Source organism: Sprattus sprattus (genome assembly GCF_963457725.1).
Source record: "Sprattus sprattus genome assembly, chromosome: 13".
Classification (NCBI taxonomy): Eukaryota; Metazoa; Chordata; class Actinopteri; order Clupeiformes; family Clupeidae; genus Sprattus; species Sprattus sprattus.
The window spans coordinates 27,498,129-27,521,889 of record NC_137911.1 but is presented as its reverse complement, the minus strand read 5'-3'; the positions used below and the strand labels follow the sequence as shown (position 1 = coordinate 27,521,889).

Sequence of the window (23,761 nt, the reverse complement as noted above, 5' to 3'; positions counted from 1 at the left end):
CGCTAAATGTAAGATTGCCTGACGCCGCCCGGCTTTGTACTGTCTGCCGAACTAGTAAGTAGCTTATTTGCCGTCTTGCTTTGTCTTGTGTTGCACTTGCTTGATGTTTGACTGTGTTAGGACAGTTGTTGAGTAACTAGTTTGTCATAATGTCAAAGTCAGCAAATTTCAAGAGATTTCGTTCGTATATCGTTACCGAATAGCAATTGATCCGGAATGCTTCTTTAATTCACATTTACTCTAGGTTCCACATAGAGCACTGGTTCCAGAGCAAAAAATTTCAGGCAGTTGTTAGAATAATTACACCATATTACACTATAATTAGCTTTAGCCACATCTAAAACAGAAAAATGGTCAAATGGCAAAAACAACCTCTTTTTCCATCTCGCAAATCATCATAAAACAAACTGATGTGGAAACACGACTGTGAAATAAATGTGTTAATATTATAGATATATAATATGGTAATATGGGTGTTTAACCTAACCTAACCTAAAACTAACGAAGCACATTCAAAAAAGCTTTTAAGTTCAGTATAAGTTCAGTCAAGTGTCTAATTTGTTAGTTTCACAAAAAAAAAAATAGGATAATGACACACGTATAAGATTTAGCGAAATGAATTAATGTAAAGGTTTGTTTTTTCCCATCATTTTTACATTAAAGGACACCTTAATTGGGCATTATTCTTTATGTAATATGAATGTCATGAATGGACAACGTTTAGGGCATCATTCCTTATGTGATATGAATGTCATGAACAAGCAACCCTATTCATAGATTGTACATCTCTGTCCTGAGATGTACAATCTTCTTTCAGAAGAATCGAAGGCCACCTAAAATCCCTATTCCTCAGTGCCCAATGTTCATCAGCCTGTGCCCTTTCATAATATAATAAATATTATTATCAACGAATCATCATTGTCAAAGAGAGGGGATGAGAGCCACAGAGAGTCTATTCAAAAACTGCTGCAGGAATAATGCCTGTTTCATTTTGAACAGGAAAAAGCTTGTTGTAACAATTATCAACAATAAATTAAGATGTTAATTAAATTAATTCATTACTTAATTAAACCAAATATTAACAGATTGATTTTTAATGAATGTATCATTTTTGACTGACAGCCCTGTTTGACATTTGTCTTTGCGACAGAAACAGGGATTTGACATTTTAACACAATATACAGCCGTCGGCCTTAACTAATCATAGAAGTGCAGGAAGGGCTTACATGCCAGATCATTAAGCAGCCAGGCCGCTAACTACATCCCCAATTCACTGGCAAAAACAAGGTTTCAGCCGAGGCCCATTTCGCTATGGCGGCCTGAGGCTACTTACCTTTGGCATTTCCAAAAGTGATACTTAACTCTGTGCTTCCAGCCCCTTGACACACGGCCCGCTGCGGCTATTACCACAAGGGCCATTTCAACAACCTCCACACGGAAAATTGATCACTTTTCAGTGCCGTGGTGTGCGGCGTGTTGTTATACTGGAGAAGGAAGGCCCTGAACATGAGCACGCCTTAAATAAATGAACGTTTCGGAGATAACTCGGCTGTTACTGCATGGCATGCTCTGCAACCTACGGGCCTGAATGGGATCTTCCAGAATGAACTGTTCGCAAAATAATGTCATGGCTGTAACACAGTTTTGAATGTACAGCACAGTGGCTTCCAGGGGGGCAGATAGGGACATGTCCCCCCCAGATTCATAGTGACCCTGATCCGTCCCCACCACTCTCCCTAGGTAAGGCGAAAATCATCAGTAAATAACGTTTAAAAAATGTGAGCGTCCCCCGCAGTTCAAAAATCCCATCTGCACCGCTAGTGGCTTCCCAAGTGTGGGGCGAGCCACCCATGGGTACTCACAGAGTAGCGAAGAGGGAGGAGCCACCCATGGGTACTCACAGAGTAGCGAAGAGGGAGGAGCCACCCATGGGTACTCACAGAGTAGCGAAGAGGGAGGAGCCACCCATGGGTACTCACAGAGTAGCAGCAAGAGGGACGCGGGTTAAGGGTGAAACCTTATCCAACTTATCCAACTTTAGGTCAAATGATGTATCGCAGTGAGTTTACAGCCTACTGTGTAATTACGTAATGTAGTGATCTAGCGCGAAGGGAGGCGTCGGGAGACAGACATCTCAATTCTCAAAGCAACTCAGGAAACCAGGAATGCCATTTTTTCACATCAGCACATTCATTTCTCATTGTCAAAGGGGGACCTGCCTGAAAGGTAACCACCGGTAACCACTGGTATAGCAGTACATCTCAATACCATCAGGTGGCGTCTATATAGATAAGGTGTCATGGAGTTTTGGCTGCTCAGCTATGTCTATGTTGTAAAGAAGACTACTGTGGATCGGTTGCGGATATATCGGATCAAAAAAAAAATATTCTAAGTGTCAGAATCAACTTTTTCTTAGGATTTGTTAGGGTAAGGGTTAGGGTTAGGGTTGGGGTTAGATTATAAGGCTAAAAACTAGGTCTCAGTACCCCTACAAATGCCTGAAAGTACGTTACACTTCCTGTATGACGTCATATGACGCGGATATTGTACTATTTTGTGATCCGCATAATACGCAACCCTGTGGATCCACTGAGTCTCTAGTGTTAGTTTGTCGAATGTCAGCCATATTTCATCATTCACACAAACACTCCCAACCGCCAGCCCTATAACACGCAGAACCATCCTCTTCACACACACACACACACACACACTCCCTCTTAGACACAGATCTCAACGGCATTAATGAATACAAATTAATGTAGCCTGAAGAAATGGAGTCTCACATACAAATGCAATGAACAGATGTGCAAATGATCATGGCAGCTTAACACTCAAACCTGATTAATTAGGAATACAAAGCTGTACACAACGAGTATCAAGGCACCTAAAGATGCAATCAACAATGTGCATTGCATAGGCTAAATAAATGCATGAGTATATTAAAGAGAGTAGCCTAATTCATTAATTAGTTAATGAATTAATTAACAACCAGAACATGGTTTTGTGATTGATATAAGCGCTTCAAAAACACAAGAAAATTCAAATTTGCCTAAAATGTAAAACCACTAAAAAGCTTATCGATTGCCTCTCCAACTGAACCTGTATCAGACTTATAAAGACCTAAAGCTGTGACGCCGTTTGACTCCCCACCCAAACCAGCTCTCATGATCAAGCACTTACTAACCTCATGAAAGCCCACAATGAAACCTCCATGAAAGCAAAGAAACATGAGCTCGAGGGCGTATTTCATTTTAGGTTTCATCAGTAAACACACCGTATCAAGTTGAAGTCAGCCTGGCTTCATTTCAAGCAGTTTCACTCTAGACAATGTTTACTCCCCAACCACCTTATTCAATCAACATGCGAAACAAACAGAAAGGGTGTGATATTGCTTTGTTTAGCTGAGTACAAGACAACACTTGTTATTGTTTGGCATGAATGTTGATAACATAAACTGTTAAGGAGTCATATAGTACTGTGCCGTATTATATAATTACAGTAATGCATGCTAAAAATACTGCAGAGCGAAAACTGGCAGCAAACTTAGTGCCAGTTCTTCACACAATACAGAGAAATCTGCATCCAAATCTGCTCAGTGTATACATGAATGACTTTGCTATGCAGTTGCTAACTGGCACTTCGACTAGTGCTTAACATGCAACATTTCAGCACTTCCTTTTCTCATCTTTTTTATATGTAAAGTAGTATTTATTGTTACACTAGGTTCTATTGCTCGTAGCTTGACTGTTCTCTCCCTTGTGCGTCGCTTTGGACAAAAGCACCTGCTAAATGACTAAATGTAAATGTAAATGTTAATGTAATCAACATTGATATATTTCCAGTGTTATTCTTGCTTGTATTTGTGAGTATAAGTATATGCATGCAGAAAGGATAAGTATATGCATGTAGTAAGAATAAGTATATGCATGCAGTAAGAATAAGTATATGCATGCAGTAAGAATAAGTATATGCATGCAGTAAGTATAGGTGCAGTAAGTATAAGTATATGCATGCAGTAAGAATAAGTATATGCATGCAGTAAGAATAAGTATATGCATGCAGTAAGTATAGGTGCAGTAAGTATAAGTATATGCATGCAGTAAGAATAAGTATATGCATGCAGTAAGAATAAGTATATGCATGCAGTAAGTATAGGTGCAGTAAGTATAAGTATATGCATGCAGTAAGAATAAGTATATGCATGCAGTAAGAATAAGTATATGCATGCAGTAAGAATAAGTATATGCATGCAGTAAGAATAAGTATATGCATGCAGTAAGAATAAGTATATGCATGCAGTAAGCATAGGTGCAGTAAGTATAAGTATATGCATGCAGTAAGAATAAGTATATGCATGCAGTAAGAATAAGTATATGCATGCAGTAAGTATAGGTGCAGTAAGTATAAGTATATGCATGCAGTAAGAATAAGTATATGCATGCAGTAAGAATAAGTATATGCATGCAGTAAGAATAAGTATATGCATGCAGTAAGAATAAGTATATGCATGCAGTAAGAATAAGTATATGCATGCAGTAAGTATAGGTGCAGTAAGTATAAGTATATGCATGCAGTAAGAATAAGTATATGCATGCAGTAAGAATAAGTATATGCATGCAGTAAGAATAAGTATATGCATGCAATGAGTATGCGTATATGCACGTAGCATGCCTGTTTACAGCTTACTGTAACATTATTACTGCTTCAGCCATGTTACATCACTGTATTCAATGCCGATAAAGCTGGATCTGAATTTGCAAATATTGATCTGACTATTCTCTGGGTCAGCTGGCTGATTTCTGAGCTTAGTGACAAACAGCTTGTCATCTGATGGAAACCGTCTCTCTCTCTGTAAGAGTGACGGATGCAGGACGGATGCAGGTTACGGTCGGAAAATGAGCGGGTATTTGTCCAGCCCGACCGAATATATTTGTGGCGAGTATGCTGCGTTTGTACGCCCAACATGGCCGTGATCTGTTCAATGTCAGAGAAGAGAGCAGCGTATTGACTGACCTGCGCAGGCAGCTGGGCGGCAGCACACTATTGATCTCTGCTGGGATGGGTTACACAAGTACAGGGTGAGTGTGTGTGTGTGAGTGAGTAGTGTCTGTGTTTCCTGCACGTGTGTGTGTGTGTGTCGAGGCTGTATTCTGTGTGCGTGTGGGTGTTTGAGTGTGTGTGTGTGTGTGTGTGTGTGTGTGTGTGTGTGTGTGTGTGTGTGTGTGTGACTGTATTAGTGTGCATCTGTGTGTTTTCTACAATTCACCTGATCTTGGCTCCACAATGCATGAGGCCTGCATGTACAATTGTGAACACACATAACTGAAAATGCTTTTATATCTCAACGTAGTTCTACTTTGAATCTCACTTGATGCCACTTGATGATTTCTACTTGATGGCACGTTATTGTAATGTCCTTGCCAGAACAAATCTGAAACCTGTTATATAGCTATTATGTAAATAGAATAGAATATAATAGAATACAAAAGCAAAACAACATACAGTATAACACCACAATAGTACAACAAGCTTAAAACAGTACAAAAAGCTAGAAAAAATATATATATTAAGAGTTCAACAGTTCGATGGTATAGATTAAAGTTCCTTCCTTTAGGAACAATAAGTCCAAGTCATGCTACTTTCTTGTACATCAGACAGCTCTATCTCACACAAGCAGCAGCGACACTATATTGTCTGTCATGTTTGGTGAGATTTGAAAATGTCCACTGAATGCTTGAAAACACATTCAGTGTTGTTCTCATGACTTGAGAACAAGGATGGACCTCCACACAGGGCAGACACACCTTTTCAGGAAGTGCCTACAGGCGTGGGCGACAGTGGTACAGGAGGTAGAGAAGCCGTTTAGTAATCAGAAGGTTGCTAGTTTGGTTCCCTGTCGAAGTGTCCTTGAGCAAGACACTGAACCCCCTAATTGCTCCTGATGTGCAGTGTGCCATCAGTGAAAACGTGTATACATCCTTGTAAGTCTCTTTGGATAAAAGCGTCTACTAAATGTAAATGTAATTTCAGAGCACAGGCCGGAGCTTTGTAGAAGCAACCAGTAAGCTTTTATTTTCTGCGACTGGATCATTACAAACCTGCCGGCGACTAACCCACTGTGGCAAAACACTGTCAGTGTGGATGCATACTGCTGTCTGACGACAGATACGTGGCATAATGCAGTAAGTATAATAATGTGTGATTGGCTTTGTTTTTCTTTCAGCTCTAAGTGTCGAGGCCAGACAAGCAGACACTCAGTCCCTGCAGTCCATACAGAAACACGTACGCACACACACACATACACTGACAAACACACACACACACACACACACACTGACACACACACACACACAAACAAACACACACACACACACACACACACACACACTGACACATACACTGACACATACATCCTCTTAGACGCATATTCTCTCCCTCGCGTCTTCCATTCAATCATGGCTAAATTCTGTTCCTCTACATTTCATGATTGTGCTACGAGGCTCGTGCAATCACTGCAACCACAAGAAACCCAACACATGGCAAGGGCCTGGCACATATCGAATTTACATAATTACAATAACAAAACCTCGGGAAGCATCTGCAAATTAAATTCTGCTTTCTCCATGAGAGAGGGAAAAAAATAGAGGGTGGGATAGCGCAAAAACAGAAAGTGATAGCAAGTAGGAAAGTGACAGCGTGTACGAGAAGAAGAAGAAGAAGAAGAAGAAGAAGAAGAAGAAGAAGAAGAAGAAGAAGAAGAAGAAGAGAAGAGGTCACAATGTGGCCAAAAAAAGAGGAGGTTGTTGAAACCCAGGAGGTGAGACACTCCAAGTTAACAGTGAACATTATTGGTGCAGTGGATCATTCAAATCAGCTCAAGGACTACGGCGCACAGCGATGAAGTAACGGTGAGATTTGGTAACCACGGTGATGTAACAAACTCTATATCCTAACACGTAGTCATAAGAATGTCCGACGGCTATGATGTGTGACTGGTGATGTGTCTGCTAGGTTGAAGATACTGATTATCTTTCTCATTTCTCAAGGTGCATCTTTAAAATTGAAAGACTGAATTTCAGTTTCAGTTTGTTTATTTGATGAAGAGGGACAGTGTACATTAATAAACATTAAAATGTAAATGCACCCAATTGTAGCCAAAAGGATAGTTTCCATTGGAAGTCCCCCTGCCAGAGTGATAATGGCTAAACAACTTAAAAAGGCATTAACATATATATAAATCATAACATTGACAAAATAAAATAAAATATAATAGAATGTGTTTGTCTGTGGCCTGCACCTCTTCCTCTGTCTAATACAGCTCAGATTCCTCTGTCCATTAAAAAAAAAAAAAAAATGTACCTGTTATCACTGAATGTGACAGGTGTTTTTGTATTTCTTGAGGTAACGACACTCCAACAACACCAGCTCAGTAAAAATAAAACACTGCCAGGTAAGCAACCTGAAAGCTATTGCCATGCATTGTTCTAGCAAAGTGTGAATATGGATGTACAGCTGGGTGATTACGCAGTGTTACTCTGTTCGGTGTGATCAGTTTATATACATATTTGTACACGTGTGTGCAAGTTAGTGTCTGTGTTGTTAGTCTGTGTGTGTGTGTGTGTGTGTATGTGTGAGGGTGTGTGTTTAAGCAGTGTTACTGTTTGGTGTGATCAGTACATATACATATTTGTACCCATGTCTGTGTGTGTGTGCACGCATACGTGTTAGTGTCTGTGTTGTTAGTCTGTGTGTGTGTGTGTCTGTGTGTGTGTTAGTGTGTGTGTTTGCGTGTATTTGGGCTCTTACTGTAGAGTGTGTTTATCAGCCTGCGTGACAGCTTTGCATAATAACTCTGCGGCTGTTTCCAGAGAGGATGGTTTTCAACAGCACCACAGCCTCCCACTCTGGTCTCACACAAGTATGTTTTCTGACGAATGTCTGTTTATTTTTTTTGCCTCGTTCCGTCGGAGCGACGTACATCAGGCTCATGTCAAGTTCACATAGCCGTGCAAATGCCCTCCAGGCGGAAAGAGATCTTAATCCTGGTTTAAGCGGATGACTTTGCAGCACAGAACCCAGAGTGCTTCTTTGAGGGAAAAAAAAAAAAATGCAGACAAATAAATAAATTATTCAGCAACAAATGGAACTCGTAGAGCTGATCATCATATTCACGTTGAAAGTGTCGAGAATGCGCGTCTGAAACGGTTATCTGATTCAAATTCGCACACCTACCAGGAAAGAGAACAGAGGGGTGGTCTGGTTAATAGCACAGATGTGTGTGTGTGTGTGTTTGTTTATGAGTGTGTGTGTGTGTGTGCGTGTGATTGTGTGTGTTTGTCGGTGTATGTGTTTTTGTGAGTCTGTGTGGTGCGTGTGTGTTTGTGTGTGTGTGTGTGATTGTGAGTCTGTGTGTGTGTGTGTGTTTTTGTGTGTGTGTGTGTGTGTGTGTGTGTGTTTTTGTGTGTGTGATTGTGAGTCTGTGTGTGTGTGTGTTTTTGTGTGTGTGTGTGTTTTTGTGTGTGTGAGTCTGTGTGTGTGTGTGTGTGTGTGTGTGAGTGTGTGTGTGTGTGTTTGTGAGTGTATGTGTGTGTGTGTGTGTGTGTGTGTGTGTCTGTGTGTGTGTGTGTGTGTGTGTTTTGGCGTCTCTGTTCTGTCTGCCACTAATGAGAGCTGCACAGAAAAGATCTACAGACGCAGAAGTGATGCTGAGGTCACCATGACAGCGGCCCCCACTCTACCAGTAGGGTTGTCATGGTAGCGGGACCCAAGGCTCTTTCCCGATTGAACACTATTCATTTATCTGACACAACGGAAGCACATACATCTGCTGCCCATCTGAGCTTTCATACAGAGACCATCGCTGAGTGAGACAGAGAGAGAAACAGAGAGAGAGAGAGAGAGAGAGAGAAAGAGATGGACACACACACACACACATACGGGCAGACACTGTGGCAATAGAGAGATAGACACACAACGCACACACACACACACAGACGGGCAGACACTGTGGCAATAGAAAGATGGACACACACACACACAAACAGACACTGCGGTAATAGAGAGATGGACACAAGCACAGACATACAGACACTGTGGCAATAGGCTGCGCCAGTTTGCAAACATACACACTCCTGTGTTTGCTTGACTGAAGAAGTCTCTTTTTGGCATGGGAGATTTGGGACATGTAGTCATTCAGCTCAGTGGTGTAGTGGTCCCTGGAGAAGTGGGTATACTCTTCATTTTTTTTAAGCAGCCTATACAGCACAGGATAAACGCCCTGTTTTGAGAAGTGGGTATTCGCAATGCTGACTGAAAAATAAGTGGGTATACTCCCTATACCTGCGTATACCCTGGACTACACCACTGGTTCAGCTGGCAGTTTCACCCAACAGCCAGGTGCATTTTCTCAGTATGTTTACTCGCTGACAGCACAGCTCACCACTGTATCAGCTGACCAACACCTACAGCACATGCCCTCTTCCACTTCCTCAACCCCCTCTTCCTCTCATCTCACCTCCTCCCACCCTCTCCCCTTCTCTCCCCCCCTTTTCTCCTGCTCCTTCCCATCTCCTCTTCTCTCCTTTCTTTCCCTCTACAGTCCTCCCATCTCTTCTCCTCTGAGCCAGAGTCAGGTTGGCAGATCCTGTTTGCCTCCACATAACCCAGTTTCATCATCATCACCGTGTTTGCAGACATAAGACAAAGGGACCGGTGAGCTGGGAGTGTGAGACAGACATGAGAGGCCATACGGTGCAAACCCATGCCACCGTTGTGAGCGACGCGATTTCTAAACCCAATGCATTTCAACGGGAGCCAGACCATTGTGACGTAGATGAGCGATCTGAGCGACGCGATCGATGAAAATTCGAACACGTTGAAACTTATGCAAATGAGGAGCGATTTTTCCCGGCAGCGGCCAATGAGATTGTTTGGTGTCGTCTTTGACGGTTTGAAAATTGTAGGACTCTATGCTATTTCCACACGCTACACCACGCCCACTCAAAGCGATGGAATTCGATCGCGTCGCTCACAACGGTGGCACGGGTTTGCACCGATAGAGTCCACAGTAGCCACATCGTGCCTGGGAGGCTGTGAGAGGACAAATAAAAACACCAGGACGCCATTTTTTTTTAATTCCAACAGAGGGTGTGCTTAAAACAACGTTTCTTCTGATTTTGAAAGATTGTTCTGTCCTCCGGCGAATTCGTCGGATGCCCACGCTTGGTTCAAGTTAGCTTGTTCAGAATAACAGACTTGTAGAAGACGGCTTAGCTAACTTGCAGGGGGTTTGTTGAGATGTAATCATATTAGGTGAAAGTTATGAAAACGCCTAAATCTAACACCATCCACTTTCATCGGCAGTGTTGTGTTCTCGTATAAAGCTATGGAGTGTAACTCTGCCCGACCTATGCCGTTATCCGAAGAAGAAAATCAACAAAAAAAAATACCACAACACAAATATCCATCTTCTGTGCCCTGCAGGAAGGGTTGCGCATTTGAACGCACACTGAAGATTCTTTCTCTGTGTGCGGCGTGCCGTTTCTCTGCCAGCTGCTCGCTGCCCACACATGTTTGGATGTGTGTGAGTGGCGGCACAGCATGCCCCCCTGAGTCGATGGGTCGGGTCGATGCCGCTCACGGGCCGTGGCATACACTCCAACGACCAATCAGCTGCCTTGCTCACTCTTCCCCACTGGGCTTTGAGCGGGCTGGGGGAAAGGTAGCAGTGTGTGGCTACCAGTATGACCAGTGGGACAGCACAGCAGTTCACTCTCCAACCACACACACACACACACACACACACACACACACACACACACACACACACACACACACACACACACACACACACACACACACACAGACAGACACACACACAGACACACACACACACACACACACACACACACACACACACACACACACACACACACAGACAGACAAGACACACACACACACAAACACACACACACAGACACACACACACAGACACAGACACACACATACACACACACACACACACACACACACACACACACACACACACACACACACACACAGACACACACACACACACACACACACACACACACACACACACACATGAAAACTCTCAAGGATACTGCCAACAGTCCCACCCACACAAAGGAAGATAGTAAAGACCGTTATAAACACACCTTTGCATACAGCTGCAAAGCATGGAATGTCACACATACACAGGCTCCCCACACATCCTGACAACCAATAAGCCCACTGCATATGGTGCACACTCCTTCACACAGAAGAACAATTACACACATGCACTCACATATGCAGAAATACGCCGTAAGTACATCATATTTAAACCTCGCTGTGCGATCACGCTCATTTCCTGCTGTTTCCTTCACACCCACTGAGCTGCTGAACTCCAACAGTTAGACTGTGTGTGTGTGTGTGTGTGTGTGTGTGTGTGTGTGTGTGTGTGTGTGTGTGTGTGTGTGTGTGTGTGTGTGTGTGTGTATGTGTGTGTGTGTGAGAGTGTGTGTGTGTGTGTGTGTGTGTGTGTGTGTGTGTGTGTGTGTGTGTGTGTGTGTGTGCGGCTGATAGCGACAGAGAGAGCAACCTGGATGAGCATGGCACCCATGGAAGATGGAGGCTCATTAAAAGGCACTTTTAGGAACTGTTAAGATTCTCATTGTCACCTTAATAGCTGTATGTTCGCACATTATTAGAGCGTCGCTCACAGCGAGCGCCCGGGCCCTACTGGCCCTGCTGGAGGAGGAGGTGGAGGAGGACGAGGAGGAGGTGGTGAGGAGGTAGAGGTGATGATGAGGTGGAGGAGGAGGAGGAGGAGGAGGAGGAAGTGGTGAGGAGGAGGACGAGGAGGAGGAGGACGAGGTGGATGAGGAGGAAGTGGTGAGGAGGAGGAGGAGGAGGTGGTGAGCGAAAATGGAGAAGAAAAAGGAGCAGTGGTGACGCCATTTTCATCTGGCTATTAAATGCCATGGCAGGTTCGCCTCCTTCATGGCTCGAGGCCACTTACAGCTGTGAGTAGAGGATGTGTGTGCAGACCTACAGATCTTACAGCTGTGTGCAGAGGATGTGTAGCCCTACAGATCTTACAGCTGTGTGCTGAGGATGTGTAGCCCTACAGATCTTACAGCTGTGAGTAGAGGATGTGTGTGCTGCCCTACAGATCTTACAGCTGTGAGTAGAGGATGTGTGTGCTGCCCTACAGATCTTACAGCTGTGTGGAGAGGAGAGGATGTGTGTGCTGCCCTACAGATCATACAGCTGTGTGGAGAGGAGAGGATGTGTGTGCTGCCCTACAGATCTTAGAGCTGTGAGTAGAGGAGAGGATGTGTGTGCTGCCCTACAGATCTTACAGCTGTGTGCAGAGGAGAGGATGTGCAGCCCTACAGATCTTACACTGTAAACCCAAACAGTTCTACTAACGTATTAACATTATGTATTCAGTACTTAAAGCCTGGTATTTAGTTGACCCAACTTTAAATGTATTAGTGGTGAGGAGAGGAGAGTAGAGGATGTGCAGCCCTACAGATCATACAGCTGTGTGGAGAGGAGAGGATGTGCTGCCCTACAGATCTTACAGCTGTGAGGAGAGGATGTGTGTGCTGCCCTACAGATCTTACAGCTGTGAGTAGAGGATGTGCTGCCCTACAGATCTAACAGCTGTGAGGAGAGGAGAGGATCTGCAGCCCTACAGATCTTAGAGCTGTGAGTAGAGGATGTGTGTGCTGCCCTACAGATCTTATAGCTGTGTGGAGAGGAGAGGATGTGCTGCCCTACAGATCTACAGACATAAGGAGCATCATGGGAAAATCCCTGAAATAGGTATCCATGCCTCACAGTGTTATAACAGTCCTTCACCACTGTATATTTGAACTTGATGCAGATGGGTTTCATACAGGCTTATATATGACACAGCAGGGCCTAAAGGATTATACATTTGTATTATAGCAAGTAAACATACATGTGCGTATCTATATATAAATCCCAATTGCAAATAAATCCCCAAATCCCTGTCTGCATTACATCCCCTTTAATGTGTTATCACTGGTTGGCTGGACATTCTCCTGCTTACGACATAGACATGCACCATACAAATCAACAGCTTCACTCTAATAGAAATCGATTCATGTGTAACAGTTATATTATAGTGGCCAACTGGAACTCCATAGTTAACTGTGCAAAATACAACTCATGGCATCAGTCTAACATGCAGTTCTTCTTAAGAGACACCATATATATTATATATGATAGAATACTAATAAGCCCGCTAAAGTTGAAGAATGGACCGGAGGCAGAGTCAGTTTTCTGGAGGTTGTATTTCAACGTGGATACCCCTCTTGGTTGTTGGTTCAAGGAAAGTCTAACCTGATAGCAGTATGCTATCGCATTTATACAATTCAGGTTACAGTACAAAGGGAGAGGGGAAGGGCCACACCCTTTTAGGTGAGAGAAGGGGGGGTGGGGGTTACAGTCAGAGGTTCACCTATGGGGGGATGATGCCAGGACACAAGGCCTCTAGCAGGAAGAGGGGGAGGGGAGGGTCACATGTCATTTGCATTGGATCTCAGTGAGAGACAGACCTAGTACACATTTAGAGTGAGTTGTAGATACAGAGCAGTACATCTTTACCTATAATAATAACAATAATTCCAGTTCCATCATATATTAAGAGACATCTATATATATTAACATTCAGCAGGCACATGAATCCAAACAAACCTCTGTCCCTGACCTGGCAGAAAAGACCAGACCACTGCATGCCTCTACTGACCAGTCACAATCAAGAATTCTACAGACATATTATGAACGTGAACATATGCATACATGTTTAGGGGTTGATATCTCATATAGTTCAAGTGACTCCAGAAGACAAACAATTGAATTACGCTTGAATGTCGAGCTGGAACATGAAATACATACAACTGTAAAGTAATAAAACTGTCTAAATGATCTAAATAATAGAGTGTGAAACATGACTATCATCAACCTTTACGCCTATGTGGCGTACAGGGCCAACACCAATGACTTCCACCTCTCCCTATCCTTTGCTAGTAGGTATATCTCTTCCATGGTCTTCCCTGTGAAGCATGAACCACATTTGCTTGTGATATTAGATGAACACAGTGACATGTGCTTATTTCTAATATTTCCACAGAGCCCCAGGATATTGTCTTAGAGTATGTTTAATGATGTAATAATGGTACCAGACAGGTCTTCTCTGCTCTCCAGACCTACGTAAGACACATTTATATGTGCTGCACACCTGACTCCTCTGCTACTCCGGCAGCAGCAGGCACAGGTCATCAGGGGAGTCATCGCTAAGGTAACAGAATCAGCATCAGCATCAGCACCAGCACCAGGGCCTCGTGTGAGAGCACCACTGCTAAAAAAAAAACACAGCATTTGAACCCTCATCATGTGGACACTGCATCAGCCAGCGCTTAGTTTCTCATCCAATCATGTCCTCGCCCTCTGGCACAGTCACAATCAATCAGCCTGTTTACTAGTCTGGACCACTCTCTCAAGGTCTGTTGAAATAAATAAACAAGTAAACAAACAAACAGGTAGCGCAGGCAGAGAGAACATCACAGGGCAGCAGTCAGACTCTTCAGCCGCAGCCATCGCTCTTCTAGAGATAATTGTGTTTTCCAGGCGCTGGCTTCCAGTGCAGTTAAAAAATGCACTAACCTTTTGGCAAACTGTATTAACATTGAGCGGGAACAGAGCTTGTTTTTTCAGTCATTTTCAATTACAGGAACATGTCATCCCTGCTCCGGTAGAAGGGGAGCTACTGACAAAACATGCAAGGCTCTCGTGTAAAATCAGGTCATGGCAACAAATCCTGTTTACTTTTGTTTTTATGGAGGAGGAGGAGGAGGACACGGCTATCCCAGAATGCACCTTTGATGAACACCCAAGTCAGACCAGAGACTGGGTAGAGTTTTGCAGTGAGAGCGTCTATGGTGTTGTCGAACGATGCAGGGTGCCAAGTTGGAGGAGGAGGAACTATCTTGCGCGCGCTTTCTCGTTCTCTCCCTCTCTCTCTCTCTATCGCTTGTTTTTTCTCTCTCCATCTAAGACTCTCTATCGCTTGTTCTTTCTCTCTCCATCTCTTTGATGCGCCTGGAGGACACGGCTGCCTTTTGGCCCTTCTCCAAAAACATCTGTTTCACAAAGGAGTCCGAGCAACCTTCATCTACCGCACCAACACAATACACACACACACACACACACACACACACACACACACACACACACACACACACACACACACACACACACACACACACACAGTCACACACACACACAGTCACACACACACACACACACACACACACACACAGAGCCACAGAGTTATCATGCAAAGCTGTCATGCAGGCTGATAAATACATGTTACAGTAAGATCCCAAATACACACACACACACACACACACACATGCGTGCGCACGCGCACACACAGACATGTGGCTCTCTTCTGGATAATGGTACTCAAATGGGTACTTCACCATGCAATCATAATCAGTTGCCAAGCAACAACAGGGCCCATTCTCTCTCCTGCATTGGAAACTCTGGTGGGGGGAGATGACCATATACAGTAAGTGAATTCAGTCCAAGCTCATCTGTGTGTGATTCCTTGGGTGTCGCTTGCATAATGGCCTGCTGTGGTTTCCGGGCATAATAATAATAAGTGAGAATAGCAGTCATTTCCATTTGAAGGGAGTGTATGAATTACTTAGCAATTACAAAATCTAAATTACTAGAAATAACATCGGGGACATTACATTGTCTGCGTCTGTGAACAACACTCCGGTGAGGCTAAGCTTATAATGCACCCTCTGAGATAGCGTTTTTTTAAGCTTTCTAGTAAGATACATAAAAGCCTGTTCCAGCAGTACAATGAGGAGAGTACAAAGCCCTTAGCCATAGACTAACCAATGGAGGTGATCCATGAGCTATATTGTACTGTGGCACCAGAATACAAGTATTACAATTACTCATCTAAAGGCTATTTTCTATTCGCCAAAACATACACTCTTTCAACGGGTCATAAGCTGGACAAGAGCCCACATCACCTCAACCCTTACAGTATTTCTCTGTTCCTAAAACACATTTTTTCAAAACATGCCTCGGTTTCTCTGAACACTAAACCCAAGTGCCAACTCCCTAAACCAATTCTGCTAAACTTTAAGCACAATTCTCTGCTTTAAACACAGATTTCAATTGTTAACCGCACTTTCTTCAAACCACAACACACAATTCTCTGCTTTAGACACAGTTTTCAATTGTTAACCACATTTTCTTCAAAACACTAAACACCATCCTCTCTACTTTGCATGCTTCATCAATGCCAAAACCTCCTTGTGTTCAAACAGAAAACACTGCTAATCAAATGACAAAACTTCCATTTCCAAAGCTGTTGTGCAATTTGAAATCAAAACATTAGCTCCTATTTTGGAGAAAAATTTATGGCAACATTGAAGTGAGTGGTGATCAGAGGGGCAGAGGAGTGAGAGTAACAGGAGGAGGAGGAGGAAAATGATGAAGAGGAAGAGCAAGACGGAGAGCCATTACTGTATCTCTGATGAGATTCAGGCCAATGTGTTCAACCATGTGGTCAACATGGGTTTGACCATGCAGGAGGCTGGCAAGGCTGGCCAGAGGGTTCAACCAAACATAAGCCCCTTCTCAGTTGCACCGATTCTCCGGACATTCAGAAGAGAGAATGGGTAAGAAACACTACTATGACAGTAAAACACTAGTTTGAATGCCTTACTGTATCAGGAGCATAGTATTCTTGTATTTGTATCTGTAGAATATTTTACATTGTACTGTATTTGTAAAATTACAGTATACGCAAACAAATACAAAGTGCAACCATTGATGACCAAGACATATTCCTAAACATCAATACAAAGAGCCTAGCCACAGTGGACCATGTTCTAAGGCATAACATCTCGAGAATGAAGCAGGTGTACAGGGTGCCTTTTGACAGAAACTCTGATAGAGTCAAACAATTACAGTATGATATGACTATGTGCAAGTAAGTCATATACGTTTCCACAACTGATTACGTCCTATCAGCACAGAAACATAACTGTACTGTATTGTAATCCAATCAAATGTTCAAATCAAACTGTATTTTCAGATGTTTCACAACACAACAATTGTCGATATTGTCTTGAGCAAGAACAGGATGCAGTCTAGTTTTTTTGTCCTTTTATTATTTTACATTTTTCTTTCATTTTTGAGTTAAAACATTATACAGTTACAATATTTTACAACAGAAGAAAGCGTACAGTAACACTGGAGATGAAAAGGCATAATACTCCTGATAAGGCCTTCATACTAGTGTTTTCCCATTTCATAGTAGTGTTTTCCATTGAGCACATCAGTGTTCAATCAATGCTTAGAATGTCTACTCAAATAATGGTCTGTGTTTGTTGTTTGAAAACAAAATGCCCTTTTGAGGTGATATAATAGTGTTTTGAAACCAAAGTGTCATTTTGCAAGAGATATAAAGGGTTTTGCATTTTGTGTGAGTGGTTTTGGGATTTGTGTTTAGAGCAACCGAGGAGAAACCGAGGCATGCTTTGAAAAAATGTGTTTTAGGAACAGAGAAATACTGTAATATATATATATAATATATAAGAATATAATATATTCCCTTAATATATATATATAATATATATATATAAGAAAGGCATCAGCTGCAAGAACAGACATAGCAGTAAAGAGATGCCATGTGAAATTAGGGAGGCACTCATATCCAGAAGAGGGGCCAGGGGCATTTCCTGGGCCTGCAGCTTCAACTGGGCGCCATGGGAACCCGCACGCTGACATCGGACTGACCAGGAAGTAATCACTCCTCACGGTGAGAGCGGTCGGTGTCGGCTGATTAACTGCGATCGCACCGGAATAGGAGCTAATGTATATATAAAAAAAAAGGCGCCAAGAACAAAGGCACCACACTTTTAATGAAGGCTGATAATGCAGTGGCCTAATGGGGACTGATGAAGACGCCTGTTCGCAGCCAGTTAGGAAGCCCCGGAGGGCGGGGGTGGGGAAGTGATAAAAGAGCCGAGAAGAGAAGAGAGAGAGGAGAGAAATGTCTTCATTCACGACATCTCAACACTTCTCATCAATTTACAGTTTAGACTTAATGCTGAATTCGGCCAGCAGCAGTACCATTGGTGTGAATCTTCATGATAGATGAAGGTTTTTTAGTTTTCATTGACTGAACTGAAGCTTCCTGACTTTTACTGAAAAAAGGACTTTTATCCTCATTACGGCGTACCTGATATGCCACCTATTGTGGTGTATTCTGGAAAGACTGAACCACAGAACCTTTTTTGTTGCATGAGGCTTCAAGCTTCCTCTGCGGCCAAGATGTTTGTTTTGGTTGACTGTTTTTGTTTTAGTTTGTCATAGTTTTTTGTTTGTTTTTATTGAAGTGAAGATTTGTATGAAAAGATTAAAATAGTACAAAAAAAAAAAAAAAAAAGTATTTGGAAGGAAATGAACTTGAATTTGTTCAATTTGTTGTCTGTTCGTCAAACCCTGAGAAACTCAAACACACACCATGTCTTTCAGAGCTCTGCATGTATGTGAGAGCTCATAAATGTCCCTAATGAGTACAGGCCGTGTCAGGCGGGTAAGTGGTCACTTGCGTTAGGAATCTCCTGGGCATATTAATGCCTCAAAGCTAAAGTCACTTGAGTAATAGTACCACACACTAAAGTTATTACATGACTACTGCCACAGAAAAATCAGATGGTCTTTTTTTTACTATCCCCCTATGCGGGCTCTGCCAATATGTGCCAAAGCATAAATGTTTCTGTGTCAACGTCAACAGTTCTGTTGCAAGCCTTACATGGAACTCTACTGGTTCTGTGGAAGAGGGTGCAGGATAAGGATAAGGAATGTGTCATAGAGAAAAATCTTTTATTTATAGTAGAAACCATTTGGTTCTTTTTATGGCCCTGGCTTGCTTGCCGCAGGAGTGAAGCCAGCATCCTCCACCTCCACAGCCTACGTCCAGGCAATATGTTACAAGTGGGCAGCTCAGCTTCCTGTGTGCCAAAGGCGCACAGCTCCAGTAGCTGTGTGAAGTCCTACGTGCGTTTGCCTTCTACGCTGATAGACACATAAAGAATCTCTACTCGGGTGACGCTCCTTTATAGGTCAGTGTTCAAATTGGGAATAAGAGTAGGGGCGACAGTGGTACAGGAGGTAGAAAAGTCATTTAGTAATCAGGAGGTTGCTAGTTCGATTCCCTGTCAAAGCGTCCTTGAGCAAGACACTGAACCCCTACTTGCTCCTGAGCCATGTGAGCCATCAGTGTAGATGTAAGAAATGTGTATATACATCTTTGTAAGTCGCTTTGGATAAAAGCATCTTCTAAATGACTAAATGTAAATGAGTAATGTAAGGCATGGCAAATGAAGACACCAATTTAATGTTCAGGACAAATAAAGAAAGTGTTATGGTGGTATCATTTTATTTGAAGGGATGTGCATGAAAGCCAATGTCAAAACCAACCACATGACAGTTTATTGTAATATTAGCACATAAAGCTAAAGCTAGTTTGATAGTTGTGCCTGTCATGGCATGTTTTATGTTGTCTTGGTGAATGTCAGGTTGTCATAACAACAATATTTACAGGTTATGTTGTCTTGATTAATGTCAAGTTGTCATTACAAAGTCATCCCAAACAATGTTAACTTGACATTTAAAATTACAATTTACAGATTGACACTTAATGACAACAGTCATAAACATATTCCTAAAGACTCCTTCGTGTTCATAACAGGTGTCACGACAGGCTTTATGCACACCCCTTCAAATAAAGTGTTAGCAGTGTTATACCATAACATGTTCAATCTGTTTACATTCAAGACCTGACCACTTTGAAGAATTAGACGAAGCTTTGTGCGGCATTATGAATATAAGTCCTTACGAAGGCACATAGTATGCATTATGGATAGTAGAATGTTACATCATTTTGAACTTGAACTTCAGTTTATTTTGATAACATAACAAGGTTTAATTTCAGCAAGAGTCGTAAAACACAGTTTCATTGTGCCTGTCTTCTCCACAATTAGAGCACCTCACACTTTACATTGTGTTGACAAAACACACCCTCTCTGCATTTAATGGGGTTCAAAACTTCATGGCACTCCACGTATGTTAGTACCAAACATTTTGAAATGGAGTGCACATCACCTAGACACCCCCTTACAGTAGCTCCAGGAGGAGGAGGAGAAGTAGGAGCGGAGGAGAAGGAGGAGGAGGAGCAGAGCTCCAGGAGGAGGAGGAGGAGAGCTCTAGGAGGAGGAGGAGAAGGAGGAGCGGAGCTCCAGGAGGAGGAGGAAGAGCGGAGCTCCAGGAGGAGGAGGAGGAGGAGCGGAGGAGAAGGAGGAGGAAGAGCGGAGCTCTAGGAGGAGGAGAAGGAGGAGCGGAGGAGAAGGAGGAGGAGGAGCGGAGCTCCAGGAGGAGGAGGAGCGGAGCTCCAGGAGGAGTAGGAGGATGAGGAGCGGAGCTCTAGGAGGGGGAGGAGAAGGAGGAGCAGAGCTTCAGGAGGAGTAGGAGGAGGAGGAGCGGAGGAGAAGGAGCGGAGCTCCTGGCCTGGGTCTGGCATGTCCACAGACACAGCTGTGGGTGAGCAGCACGGCAGCATCCCCCTGGTCCACTGCCCCTAGCACATCCACACTAACACTGCCACACACTGCTAGAGAGTACCAAAGTCTGACTGCTCAACACCCAAATGTCACACACACACCCAGGGTATGTGCACGAACTCTCATGAACACATGGAAAAACATGCCTTCAAACAGTCAGCTAGATGTATGCACACACACACACACACACACACCCAGGGAATGTGCACAAACTCTCAAGAACACATGGAAAAACATGCCTTCAAACAGTCAGCTAGATGTATGCACACACACACACACACACACACACATACTAACACATCCTGTAAAAACACACACACTTACTTACACTTACACTCACATGCATGCATCACACAGGCATACTATACACAAAGACACTCTTTTTCACGCAATTACATGCACACTCACACACAAATTCAATATCTCACATCCCTCTATTTGAAGTGTTAAGTATTCTGAGAATCAATGCTCCTGAGGACTGCACTGCCATGATAAGTGTCTGCGAGGTGTTAAAGGAGTTAGTACTGGATCTGTTGTTCATTATGGGTGGCTTGCTCTCCCATATAAGGCATCCTGACATCTACCCAACTTTTGGGAAAAGCTGTATCCTTCTGACTTGCTATTGCTTCTTCACATTTTGAACAGCTGTAATCACAAGAAGGATGGTGTTTTCAACATCTTGGATAGTACTAAAACCAGGCGAAAGAATACAGAACAAAATATGTGCTCAAGATAAGCTGGTCTAAGGGATGAAATATGAGTTTTAATGGTATGGTTGCTTCTGTTAACCCACAAATAGAGTCACAAAATGTTTGGGGACAAGAAGCAAGAAAAAGCTGGTGTCAAACAACTACAGAAACATTTCCTACACTTTATGTGTGTAAATGTAGTAAGTCACACTGACTTTAAAACTTTTCTCTGCTGTTACAGCACTGTTTTATCAGTTGTTTCCTAAATGAAACTAGCAATTAAACAAAGACAACTCCTCAACTGTTGGGGTGTCTTTCAGATTGGGTGCTGATGTATGCAACTGACATAGGGGCTAGTGAATCTCAAACATATTTTGACAACTACCATGAAAGCTAGGCCTTTTTCATTTCAATGACACTTTCCATGATGGACAGATGAAGGGAAGAATAGATAGGTGTAGGATGCATACAAGATGCAGTGACAGAAGAACCAAAGTTATCTGACACTTTTCTGATGTCAAATTACTTGACAGTTAATAAGCATCATATTTGGTGCCCTTTGGCATCTTACAGTCAAGTTATAATTCTCGCACTACCGCAAGACTTCCACTGCTATGCCGATGACACACAGCTGTACATTAAAACTGCCCCAAGCCCCTCTGCTGCCATGTCATGTCTCACTGCCTGTCTTGGGGAGATAAAGGCATGGATGAGAAACAACTTTCTCCAGTTGAACAGCAACAAAACCGAAGCCCTTCTTGTTGGCACTACACACCAGGTTCAGTCATCCTCCATAACTCATCTCACCTTCGACAGTCAGGTCATACCCCTCTCCACCACAGTCACTAATCTAGGAGTTAGGAGCATCCAGAAGCTAATTACATGATGACAGTTAATCAACATCATATTTGGTGCCCTTCTGCATCTTCCAGTCAAGTTATAATTCTCGCACTACTGGACTTGATCTTTGTTCTCGTTATAGATCTAAAGTTATCAGCAGCATAAAGCATAATTGACCAACAAATTGTGACAGCACACCCAACCCATCTAAATCCATGTCTCATCTCAACAATATATCGCCAAACCAAAAAAGCAGACGAAACAAAAACCAAAAGAGTGCAGACTGACTCTGTTAGCTAACATTTAGCACATGTTAACAAACTAGCAATGTCCTGGTTTGTCACTTTTGGGAACTTTCAGAAATGCACACTAAATAGTCCTAAGCAATAGCATGTCATGTTGCATGTGTGGATCTGGAAATGAATGATATACATCACAACACAAAGTTGTACCTGTCTCCTCCACTTACTGTGCCAACTACACAGCCTTTAGCATCATCTGAGTAGCAGGTCTGGTTGCACCACTCTTCTTCAAATGGTGTGTGTGTAATACAGTATGGCAGCCTGTCAGTGTCCCATTGTAATTGATTACTAATAGGAACAAACCAGGGACAAGTAGCTATGCACACCATCCCAGCCTGGGCGAGGGCCAGAGCACGAGTGGTGAGACAGGAGTCCCAGTCATTGAACACTCTGGGGAGCACGGAGGTCCCAGAGCCCGAGGTGATTGTACAGGAAGGCTCATCGATCTCAACCGTCAACTCATCAAACAGTCTGACAGACTCCCTCACGTCACATCAGTGTTTAGGCGGACTTCAGCTTAACAGTGAACCATATATAACAACGTATGGGTTGACAGTTGTTTAGGCAATATGTCCATATACATATAGGCTAAACAGGCCTACTTCCTAACTGGCAGTCAATCCCCCACGATGAACATTGAAAGTCACCGAACTAAATGACAGTTTTACTATTTACATAAAAGACTGGGCTATTGAATATATTTCGTTTTGAATGAATTCGTTGGCCAACCAAAATGCAAGGACTAACTTTTGATGTAAAGTTAGCCAACTTTGTCCACTGTCGTATGGTCCCCTGTGATTTATCAGCCAAATGTCACACACAGATACACAAACCGGTGAAAAATGACAACTGTTACCTTCTGGTCAACGATGGAGCATGCCATCTCCCGGACGTGCGCGAGGCTGAAGTCACAGGAGTCCAGCATGACGGGCTCGCGGCTCAACCCGATCTGAATTTGGAAGGAGATGCCATGAGACCCTGCGAGGGGACTTGGCGGACGAATCACCGGAGGAGCACTCATGAAAATCCCCGGTTGTCAAAGCGATCGTGACCGGACACTATTCTTTTTTTTTTAAGTTAACTGGTCAAAAGCGCTAAGACCGCCGCGGACGCGTAACAGTCAACAGTAAAGAAAACAGAACCGCGGATAAGAGTTTGCATTGAATCACACCGCAAAGCAAAATAGTTATTTGGTCACTGAAATACGATGATGGAGCCATAGACGTCAGATATGTTTTAA

At 43.1% G+C, this 23,761-nt stretch overlaps 1 protein-coding gene across 1 annotated transcript in view; it reads right to left on the bottom strand.

Annotated features, from left to right (window-relative positions):
- Nucleotides 1–23,542, bottom strand: part of prkd1 (protein kinase D1) — a gene marked incomplete at both ends in the record, with an annotated part of 54,135 nt that extends 30,593 nt beyond the window's left edge. The window contains one exon of the mRNA XM_080849570.1: nt 23,378–23,542. Within this exon, the coding sequence (XP_080705696.1) occupies nt 23,378–23,542 (165 nt within the window). The remainder of the gene's footprint in view (nt 1–23,377) is intronic.
- Nucleotides 23,543–23,761: the final 219 nt, after the last annotated feature.